A 10,757-nucleotide genomic window follows, 5' to 3' on the forward strand; every position below is an offset into this window, starting at 1 on the left:
TCATCACCATTCATTCTTTATGTGTTTTTTTTTTCACACACGTTCTTTGTCAACAGGCTGATGTCTGATGGAGTGACTTGAGGTTAGATTTATTTTGAGTTTTTTTTTTTTTTTGCTTGTAATTTCCTGATTCTTCCTCATCCTACCATCCCAAATTCGAATTTACTGAATGAACATGTGAAGTTTTCAATGTCAACCCTGAATGGGAACCCTACAATAGAACGAACTAAGATTGTAGTGCCCTCTTTTGCTCCGCTGACACTCTCCTTGCCAAGTGTGTGTCATGTGTGGTTTTATTTGTCGTCTAATTGCTTGAAACTGCAAAGACAATAGCTCAATTGTCTCCCCCCCGCCCCCCACCCCTCGTCCTTGTGCGTCAGGCATCACCAGTACCAACATCATCATCAGCGCCATCGTCGGCTCCATCCTCTTCCTCGTCCTCATACTGGCTGTGACGGCCTGGTGCTACAAGTGAGTGACTATGCGACACATAGCTACTTATCTTTTTTAACAACAGCCACTTTATTAGGTACACAAGCACATCACGTAGGCTTTTGAGCTGTGATAATAATAAACATGGGCATGATGCAACAAATTTGGCAAACGGTCGTGCTCCAGCGCTGAGTAACGGTCCGCCTCTTCACAGGAGCTACAAGCAGAGATGCTACGTGGAGTCGGAGGTTCGCCGAAGATTCTGCCGGTTTGCACACTCGACAATATTTTACATTTGTGATTTGTGTTAAAAAAAAAAAAATCCTTTTGGCAGGTCAGGGCAAATAAACAAAACAAATATTCAATGTATGCATAGTACATGACATTGTCTGTTGTGTGCGCAGACAAATGCCGCCAGGCGAATACGTGACAAAGCCGAGCGACGCCGATTCTTTCTACAGCGACATGCCGCCCGGCGTGAGCACAAACTCGGGCTGCAGCTCCAAGAAGAGGTCAGCGTGTCTGTCGCACCTTCAGATATGCGCCCTGTCCTTCACTCCTTCCATCCCATCCATTACACAGAACATCTCACTGTTTGGCTTCAGGTGTGCCATCTCGCCATCTTTCATTCATTCACTCGCGATTATGTGTGTCAATGTGTGTAAACAGTACCATCGGCGCCTTCGTTGGCCGGCAGGTCAGTCGCATCTTTGTATCATCACGCTTTATAGATGTCAGTCTTTTCTTTAAGTGCAGTGAACTTAAACCTTTGTAATATTGTTGTCATCTGATTTATGACTTACCTGTATGTTTATGCCACTATTCTATTGTATGAATGGCAACAGGTGGATACACAGGTTCATTGTAGCTTCTATCATCGAGTTGTAAAAAATTTTTTTTTATTATTCTGCGTAGATCTAACGGCCTGTCCCACTCATGGAGTGAGAGAATCCCAGACGCCAAACACATCTCAGACATTTGTGAAAACGGGCGACCAAGAAGCAACTCATGGCAAGGTAATAACTCAAAAAATGCTGCAGAAGGTCGTCTCTCTCTAAAACGCTTGATGGCTTTTTCCATCACCAGGAAACATGAGCGGCCATCGCAAGAAACTGAAAGGAAAGAAGTTCCGCGCTCGCTCGAACTCCACAGAGTAAGTTGCCCATTGATGTGGGAAGGGAGGACCTAAAAATAAAAAATAATACTCTTTGGGCTACAGGGTAAATCAGGGATGGGCAAACAATGGCCCACCAAGCATTTATTATTAATTATATTTATTATTATTACAAAATCCCATAATTTTTATTTGCATTCATTCTTTTTTCCCTAAAATGTGTTTATTTTTTTAATTAATTCAATATTGAATTAGTTCAGTACTGAATATTGATTAATTAAATTAATTAAACAATTTTACATCTTAAATTTTATGTATTTTATTAAATAATTGTGAGATTAATGAGAGTACAATTTTTAAAATTAAAAATGATTATTTTATTATTAATATAAGTATGTTACACAGATTTTTGTCTGTAATCTGTCACCTATCGTTGTTTTCCCACTGCTGGTTTAAATGGTTACTTTAATTTCTTACTATTATAATATTTTTTTATTTTATTTTTATAATTAATTGACAGGGAAATCCTAAATTTATTTGTAGTTAATCGGAGGTGGAAGGTGTGTGCTAACTTCCATTTAGCATAGATTTTAATCTGATTGGCTAATTCTCAACACAGCCTCAACCCAGTTTTAAGAGGGTGTGCACACTTGTGCAACTACCTCATTTCAGTTTCATTTTTTATATTTTTATTGAATTCACTCACTTGAGTAGTATAGGTTTGGTCTAAAAAAGTTTTAGAATGATGCATCTTGGTCTCATTTTATGTGGCAGGGGTGTGTAGACTTTTCATGTCCACTATAGGTGCATCGAATAAAATGCCTTGTGAGCATATTTGGTCTCAGGTGTTGTTATTTACCGTATGCCTGCGAATGCACCGTGATGACGGCCGTGTGCACGGGCTGTTTGGCGTCACAGGGCGCGTGCGTCTCTTTGCATTGCAAGCATGTTAGCGACAATGGAATGATGTCATGACATAGCCCAGCCTTGGAATGCACAATGCAGGGTGCCGTGTGTGCGTGTGTGTGTGATTTTTTTTTTCTTCCATGGAGTTCATCCACTGTCCAATTGCATCGTGCTGTCTGTTCAGGATGTCTCTGCTCTGCTCTTTTAAAATGTCTCCTCTTCCTCTCCCCCTCCCATCACTCGTTCCTTCCTTTTCTATCCTTTCATTCTCTCCTTGTTCGTGTCTATCACCCCCCTCCCCTGACCCCTCCCACAGGTATTTAACCCCTCACGACAATACAGACTATTATGATGTAACTAGATGGGTAGAAGATGTGAATAAAAACACGCAAGGACGGTTCCTTAGGTATTATGTCAGATTGTGTCCTGCTTGTCTAGAACCCCTCGTCCTCCTCTTCTTTCCCGTCACTTTCTTTGCTTTCATCTGTGGCTTGGCCAAGCTAATTGAAATCAATAATTAAAAAAAAATAAAAAATCTGTTCCAGTAAGGAGTTGCTGCTAAGCATAAAAAATTAATTACGTTTTTTTCCCTTTTTTTTTTTTGGTCTGGCTCTTGTCGCTTTTTTATGTTGATCCAAAATGTCCATTTATGTGTAATATGAGTGTTAATGTTACATTTTCACCTTTTGCTGCATGTTCATCGTTGTGGCGTCAAGTGTGTGCGTGCGTGCGTGTCAGCCCAGTGTGACCGTGTGTCACTGTGCGCCCCCCTTTGACCAACAGCAGGTCGCCACTCTGAATGCTGTGCCCGCTGCCACGTAGTTTCCATAACAACAGCGGAGAGATGTTGAAGTACGGATGAGTGATTCCCATTCACTTTTGCGTTCTTAACTGGCGAAGAAGTACCCTTGAATTTAATTACAAAAAAAAAAACATCATGTGGAATTTTAAACTCAATTCATCAGTTCTCCGAATCGCTGCCTTATTTATTAAACAGTATAGCGGGATTTGTCTCAAATTTCTTTAACATTACATTTTAAGTGTTAAACTGTGCTCTTTTGGAATACAAATGTTGAAATAGGAAAAAAGTCAGTTAGTATCTTCCCCTTCGTTTCTCTCCTCCGCTATGCCGATGGCTCAGGTTCATTGTGGCTCCTTGACTTGTCATGTCTTTCCTTTTGAGGCTGCTCTCGCTCTTTTCCCAGCACTGCTCTGGTGTCCTCGCACTCAGCACTCCTCACATTGCATCACACACTTGAGGAATGATGAGGCTATGAACTACAAAAAAAAAAAAAAAAAAAGTGTGAAGCATGATGTGAGGGAACACGAGTGCAGCCACACTGCTGGGAACTGGCCTGCTCTCTACTATACTAAGGTTGCCCATACAAGCTGACGATGATTTGCCATGTGTGCGCTTCTGCTGATGAGCCTTAGCAGCGTTTAGGGGCAACCTTCCACATTATTTTATTCATTTATTTTTTAATACGAACCGCTACTCTTAGTTTTTGATTATGGCACTGATGTCGTTTATTCTTATCCCTGCAGGACCCTTTCTCCCGCCAAGTCTCCCACTTCTTCTACGGGATCCATTGCATCCAGCAGGAGATACCCTTACCCCATGCCCCCTCTGCCCGACGACCAGCGGAAAGCAAACAGGCAGAGCGCCAGGGTCAGTTGCACTGTCTGTCTTAAAGAAAAACAAACGCATGGGCTGACCATGAGCAAAAAATATCACTGTATCAAAATTGCAGCTCGAAAATGGTTAAAAAGGGAAAGAAGGAAAGAAATTAAGAAGGAAAGAAGGAAGGAAGGAAGGAAGGAAGGAAAGAAAGGAAGAAGGAAAGAAATTAAGAAGGAAAGAAAGATGGAAAGAAAGAAAGAAGAAAAGAGAGAAGGAAAGAAAGAAGGAAAGAGAGAAACAAAAGAAAGAGAGTGAAAGAAGGAAAAAAATAAAGAAAGAAGTAAAGAATGAAAGAAAGAAAGAAGGAAAGAGAGTAGGAAAGAAGGAAAGAAAGAAGGAAGGAAAGAGAGAAGGAAAGAAAGAAAGAAGGTTAAATTACGAAACATGTATGCACTTGTAAGTTTAAAAAACTAAATAAATGTTAACATGCTTATTCTGTTTTAGTATGTAACAGTGTCCCATCACTGGTGAGGTATTTTTAGAACAGACGTGTGTGGAACTCATGTTGTACTTGGGGCTAACCAGTACCCGCTGGTACAAATATATTTTTCTAATGGCAATGCTTTGTATTGCTCACTTCCCTCCTCCTCCTCCATGTCCCTCTTTGCTCGCTGAGGAGAAAGAAGAAAAAAAAAACGACTGGCCCACAATTACTTCCAAAAGGCAGCTTGTTTACTCAACTCTGCAAGCAGCCAATCATATTAAACCCTGCTTAGAAGTCCCATCAGCTCATTACCGGTGACGGACAATATTAGCAATGATTGAAACCTTGACTTATTCCATACAAAAAAAAATACTGACATACATAGCTCTGTTTTGATCTTCTGTGCAGCTGTGGGAGACATCAATATAAGAGCAGAGGAAACCACATTGTCATGAGGTGAAAACACTCGCGCACAACCGTCAAACAAAATGGACTCCGAACATAAACCAGGATGAGCGACAAGCATGTCATCATTCAAGACGCCGGATGAACCACGGGCGGCGCAGAACTGGAGCTCAGAACTACTACCCCCCCCCCCCCCACCCACAAAAAAAAAACCTTGAGTCAACCTTTCGAACCCTACCCGTGTGGTCTACACATCTGCACTACTGGATCAAATGGAGCATTTGTGAGTACAAACATTGAATGCATGAAGCAGCTCCAAAGGACATTTTTGGACACAACGCATGCGAGGGGCACACGGTTTCACAACATCTCTCTTTTTCCATTCTAACTAACAATATTGCATCATCGCTCATAAAAATGGAAGATGAACACGCATCGTCCTCCTCGCTGTATGTCGTGTACATATGTAAAGCAAACTGCACTTCTTCTTCTTTTTTTTATTGCTGTATGATGACTTAAGTCATTCTCCAAATCTCCATTTTCAAACAGAATGTACAAATATATTTGGTCCACTTAGAGGGGAACATTTAGACCGGTTCTCAAATTTTGGGGTCCAGGGGAGACATTTTTCCAAGGACCTGTTCATAATCCGGGCCGCGAACCACGGATTGAGACACCCTTGAATAGCCTTCTGTCCCATTGCGTCATGCGTTTGCCGTTTGATATATCTCTCACTCGTTGTGTTACATCCTTTATTAAGTCCACCCTTTGCCCGGACGTTCATCCCTTTTAATGCACATTGGAGTGAGTATGTCCATTTTTTAACATTGTGACTGAGTGACTTAAATAATGATTGCCATCTAGCACGTGGGTAAAAATCCAGCCAATGACGGAAGCGATAAAGGAATAATACATGCCAATGTGTGATCACAGCAATGTTAAAATGCAGTGGAACTTGTGTTACTTTAAGATTGTAACAGGAGTACAGTTACAGTAATTCCTCAAATGAGTTTTTTGTTGTATTTATATCACATATTTTAATTGATTTCGAAAATGTAAGAAATGATGAAGAAAAAAAGTGGATCACACAAGCTAAACAAACATATCCACCAAAATTGTCTTCTCCCACAATGTCTGTTGTAGTATCAAGACTGACCTGTGGGAGGCAGCATGGTGGCTAATACAGGCAGAAAGAGGTGTCATAGAAGAAGAAATAGGAGCAGCTATGCTAACTGTTAGCCCTTGTACAAAATGTGGTTACAAACGCTGTCATTATTGTTACGGTGAATGACTTAAGACACATTTATAAACACTCAACACAACTACTCAGATTGTTTCTTAATATGGCCATCTTTTCGTTTCACGACTCAATCGAGAGAGTTTGTTAGCTAGCTAATCTAGCTAGCATTCTCGCCCGTGGCTAGCGCAACTCGACCAATGACCACACAAACACATTCGGTCATTTTCTGATCATGGAAAAATAAATTGCTACACCCCCCACATCACAAGATAAGACATCTAATAATCAGGTCTCTCTCTCGCTCTCCTTTTTTGGTACCACGTTGTCGTCACAAGAATGTAACTGAAATGTATTCATAGCCATTGTTGAGTTTTAACATGAATGGGAAACTTTCCTCTTAAAGTCCTCCAAGAGCCATACTAAATTTATGAAAGAACGCTATCAAACAATGTTTAGAAATGATTGGTGATTTGTGACAATTGCATGGCGGTCGGGTCAAACGCTCTTTGGCCCACGGGCCATGGGTTCCACACCGCTGGACTGTGCTGTACAGAGCTTGCGAGGACCAACAAAAAGCATGACAGTTTATAGTTACCGAGGTATTCCTCTACACGGACCATAACTGGAAACGAGCATGTCCAAGAAACACTTTTGCCTAATTTTATTGTCTTTAAAGGTCAATAATGAGATCCAAAAAGTGAGAAAAAAAAGGATTGGTTTGCTATCTTAACAGGGGAATTTAATTAAACAAAACATAATTTATAGTTTGTACAGTAATTGTGTCATTTTGTTTAGCACATTTGTAATTCATGTCTGCATTAGGCTTTAGCGTTAATATGAAGGGCACCCTACTGGATTAATATTGCGACCACTGTAGTATATTTTTGATTAAGTACCTTTGTATTCTTGGCATTATGTACAGCAGCAGTGGTTCACTGAGTAATGAAGTGCTTTATTGTATTTATGTGTTGATGACTTTTGACATTTTCATTTGCGTTTATTGGTCCAGAGGCCTGGCTCCTCCTCCTCCTTTACTGCTTGTTGACTATGAATGAGATTTGCCTTCAACTGCAGCTCTTTCATCATCTTCAACGTCACAAGCTTTTAATGTTAATAATAATGACGATGAAAATGCGTTGCATTCAGTGAGATGTGTTTTGTCTTGATGTCATGTACGAAAATTCACCCGACGGACACACGCAGGACTGTCTGTCCATTGAATGTATTCCTGGAGGACTCCAAGCATCAACACGTCAGTCACGTCCTTTTGTTTAAAAGGAAGACATTAGCCCCACTCGTCATTCCTGTAAGGACACTTGTCTTTTGTTTGTGAATTATTACTGCCTGTTTGCTGTACAGACTGATGCAAAAATCAATCCCCCTATTTTTTCCCCCTCCTAATTATTGTGTATTGTAATATTTAATATAAAATAAATCTTTCTTCGACACATTTGTTCACTGATATTTTACTAAACACGTTACATGTTCAAGTCCGCTGCGTAACGTCCACAACTGGTCCATGTTTGTGACGTCTGCCTATTGCGAGTGCTGCCTCAGGAGCTGCAGTCTTTGTTGTCGAAGCTCCTCAGTTGCCTCAGCGGCTTCTTCCTCCAACGACTCCCGGATGAAACCTTTCAAGCGGTCCACGCCGAACCCGGTGGCGGCGGAGACGGGAAAGACGTGCCTGAACGCCATGTGACTCTTCGGTGTCATGTCGTCCGGTAACGTATGGCAGAACTCTGCATCACAGACACAGTTTTTTTTTCTTCTTTCCAAACGTTTGTTTGACAAATTTATCGTAGACGAAAGTGCTTACTTTCTGGGTTGAGAAGTTGCTCCGTCAGCTCTTCTAGTTTGTGGCCCGCATCTGGCAGATCCATCTTGTTGACCACCAGTAGAGCTGGTTTGCTCACAAGCTCCTCCTTGTACAACTCGAGCTCCTGGAAAGCAAATGTGCGATAACGGTTCAGGATGAAGGCTCGGAGAAGACAAGAAAAACGCCTGGCGAGTGTGACCTTGGTGAGCAGCTGCACGGCTTCAAAAGCCGACCTGAACGGCGTTTGACTTGCGAGCTGGAAGCCGCAAACGTCCACCTGAAAAACAAACCGTCATCACTGACAGAACAAGAACATGACCACAAAATATCTTCTATCATTGCCAGTAAGGATTTTCCATTGTTTCCAAATGTAAATAAACCAGAACATAGATTTTTCTTCCATTAACCTCTGATGAATTATTAATGTCTCACAAACCACAAACAGCAGCTGCTTGGTTCTCTCCACATGCTTGAGGAACTTGTGGCCCATCCCTTTGTTCACGTGAGCGCCTTCGATTAAGCCCGGGAGGTCCGCGACAGAAATCTAGACCAGCCACAAGCGCATCAGCGCAGAACGCAACTTGAAACATAAATGAATGATTGGGAAGTTTTCATACCTGCTTGTGGTCCTCGTACATTAATTTTCCAATCTGGGGCTTCAAAGTGGTGACTGAAAAAAAAAAGAAAAAAAAAGTGTCACTTGTTTAACTCACTCATTCAGTGCCATTGACGGCTATAGACGTCAAAAATTCATTTGAACTATTTCTATTAGTTAAACGTTTTTTTTATTAATTTTTTTACTTTTGTTAACAAGAGTATGAAAACCTAGATTTTTTTAATTGTACATTTAGAACAGATATAAAATTTGTGATTAATCGTCCCCTAAATTTTAATAATCTTTTCTTTTTTTAATCGTGTCAGGTGATTACATTTTTGAAATTGTAATTAATTGCATGACTTCACTAGTTAACGCACAATTAATCACAAATTTTATATCTGTTCTAAATGTACAATAAAAAAAATTCTAGGTTTTCATACTCTTGTTAACAAAAGTGGGAAAATAAATGTTAAACTAATAGAAATAGTTCAAAAGAACTGTTGACGTCTATAGCCGTCAATGGCAGTGAATGAGTTAATATAGGCAAGTTGATTACTGGCATATATTCACAGTTACCACATATGCACTCACAAGGGTAGCTGGCTATCTGAGGGGTTGCGTTAGACAAAACCGTCAGCAGAGACGACTTCCCCGCATTTGGGAACCTGATGGAGAAGATAGTTCTTAAAAGCCACTTTGTGAGATGATGAAAATGTTAAACAGCCTCCGATGCTGTGCACTCACCCCACCAGGCCCATGTCAGCGATGAGTTTCAGGTCCAGTTGGATCTGCCTCGACTTGCCTTTACTGGGCAGGAAGACGGAGGCGAACGTGCCTCCGTGCCCGCCTTTGGCCACCAGCACACGATCACCCTCAGCATTCAGTTCTCCTTATGGGAGCAGCGACGCAATCACACAGTGAGGCCATCGAATATTTGTGGTAAGACAAAATAAGAATGTTAATATGAAAAGAGGCAGCTTTTCACCTACCAAGTATCCTGCCATTATCGGTGGTAACTGTGACACCCACAGGAACCAAAATCTCGGCGTCCTTCCCTCTCTGTCCTTTCAAGGAACGCACACTATTGAGAAAACAAAGCTCATATTAGCCAAATAAGCACACTTTAGCATCCTTATTAAAACCTCCCACCTGCTGTTGGATCCTATGTCGGCTGCAAAGCGTTTTTGAGGGTACTTGTCCTTGACCTTTTTTAAGGTCATGCTCTTTGTGGCGACAGCCCAAACGTCTCCACCGTCTCCTCCGTGGCCCCCAAGGCGGGGTAAGCCCATGCCGCCCGCGCCGCCGCGGACGTACAGTCGCAGGTTGTCCACAAAGTTTCCATACTGGAAATGAGACACATCATGGAATACAAAACTACATTTTTATCATCAGTATGATCCACGTTATTTAATAAAACTTGACATTTTAGAAACATAAATAATTAAATGATCTGTTCAGGTTAACTACGGTTGTAGCCGAATGCAACGGAGGTGGCCAGCATCATAAGATGCTTTTTTTTTGGTCAAAATGCGACAAAACTATTATTTTAAAAATGTGACGATAAGTCTCCTTCAACGGTCAAATGCGTACACAGTATAGTTTTCATAAAAATAAATAAATAAATACAGTAAATACACCGCTTACCCAGTTAGCATTGTGTCATCGTCTGACAACTCAGGGCTGACAGTTTAGCCCACTAGTTAGCCACTTGCTAACAAACGCTTACAATTATTTGCGAATCAGCGTGCATACATTTTATTGCTCAGTAATACTTACTTTACGGAAGCAAATTCTACACAGGTGCACCATCTTTATGAGGTGGTTAGCCGCCTGCTACAAACATGCTAGCAGCTACTCGTGCGCTAGGACAGCGAATGACTTGGAAGGGGCGGGGACGCTCCTCCACGGACATACGACGAGATGTGATCACGTGACTTTATTAGCCTGCTAGCAAGCGATGCCGCGCGAATGCATTTAATGCAAAACCATTCAATTAATAGGCGAGTCTGAAAGGGTTCAAATGTATAAGCACACTCATTTAAAACGTACACTCAATGCCCAAAAACCTTTAAAGTAAATTTGCTTTATGGTTACATGTTAAACGTAGCCACTTTCCTGAACACGTGACCAAAGCTTGTCGC

The 10,757-nt window shown here is 41.3% G+C and overlaps 2 protein-coding genes across 6 annotated transcripts in view; one reads left to right on the top strand and one right to left on the bottom strand.

Annotated features, from left to right (window-relative positions):
- The window catches only part of adam22 (ADAM metallopeptidase domain 22), a 57,423-nt gene extending 49,771 nt beyond the window's left edge, over positions 1–7,652 (top strand). For 3 of the 4 annotated variants that reach the window (XM_077575297.1, XM_077575299.1, XM_077575300.1), the window contains 7 exons: positions 381–471; positions 647–700; positions 837–1,037; positions 1,348–1,448; positions 1,519–1,585; positions 3,998–4,121; positions 4,966–7,652. In XM_077575297.1, the coding sequence (XP_077431423.1) occupies positions 381–471; positions 647–700; positions 837–1,037; positions 1,348–1,448; positions 1,519–1,585; positions 3,998–4,121; positions 4,966–4,986 (659 nt within the window). In that variant the 3' untranslated portion in view covers positions 4,987–7,652. The remainder of the gene's footprint in view (positions 1–380; positions 472–646; positions 701–836; positions 1,038–1,347; positions 1,449–1,518; positions 1,586–3,997; positions 4,122–4,965) is intronic. The other variant, XM_077575298.1, reaches the window with a different exon arrangement.
- On the bottom strand, positions 6,840–10,728 carry gtpbp10 (GTP-binding protein 10 (putative)). 2 transcript variants are annotated; one of them, XM_077575310.1, is made up of 10 exons: positions 10,393–10,728; positions 9,766–9,959; positions 9,606–9,697; positions 9,361–9,505; positions 9,208–9,281; positions 8,636–8,688; positions 8,455–8,562; positions 8,218–8,295; positions 8,019–8,142; positions 6,840–7,941 (listed from the first exon to the last, which is right to left on the bottom strand). In XM_077575310.1, exons 1-10 carry the CDS (start codon positions 10,423–10,425, stop codon positions 7,739–7,741), a joined length of 1,104 nt encoding a protein of 367 aa, XP_077431436.1. In that variant the 5' UTR covers positions 10,426–10,728; the 3' UTR covers positions 6,840–7,738. The 2 variants fall into 2 exon arrangements, with proteins under 2 accessions (XP_077431436.1, XP_077431437.1); XM_077575311.1 differs by having other exon boundaries at positions 10,261–10,407.
- Positions 10,729–10,757: the final 29 nt, after the last annotated feature.

Source organism: Vanacampus margaritifer, chromosome 9, assembly GCF_051991255.1.
Source record: "Vanacampus margaritifer isolate UIUO_Vmar chromosome 9, RoL_Vmar_1.0, whole genome shotgun sequence".
Taxonomy (NCBI): domain Eukaryota; kingdom Metazoa; phylum Chordata; class Actinopteri; order Syngnathiformes; family Syngnathidae; genus Vanacampus; species Vanacampus margaritifer.

Bases quoted from the DNA above. Each gene is read 5' to 3' on its own strand.
- gtpbp10 (XM_077575310.1), bottom strand. From the start codon at position 10,425: ATGGTGCACCTGTGTAGAATTTGCTTCCGTAAA. The intron at 9,506-9,605 runs GTAGGTGAAAAG...TGCTCCCATAAG, and splicing joins CGATAATGGCAGGATACTTG to GAGAACTGAATGCTGAGGGT. The intron at 8,143-8,217 runs GTCACACTCGCC...TTTGCTTTCCAG, and splicing joins CCGTGCAGCTGCTCACCAAG to GAGCTCGAGTTGTACAAGGA.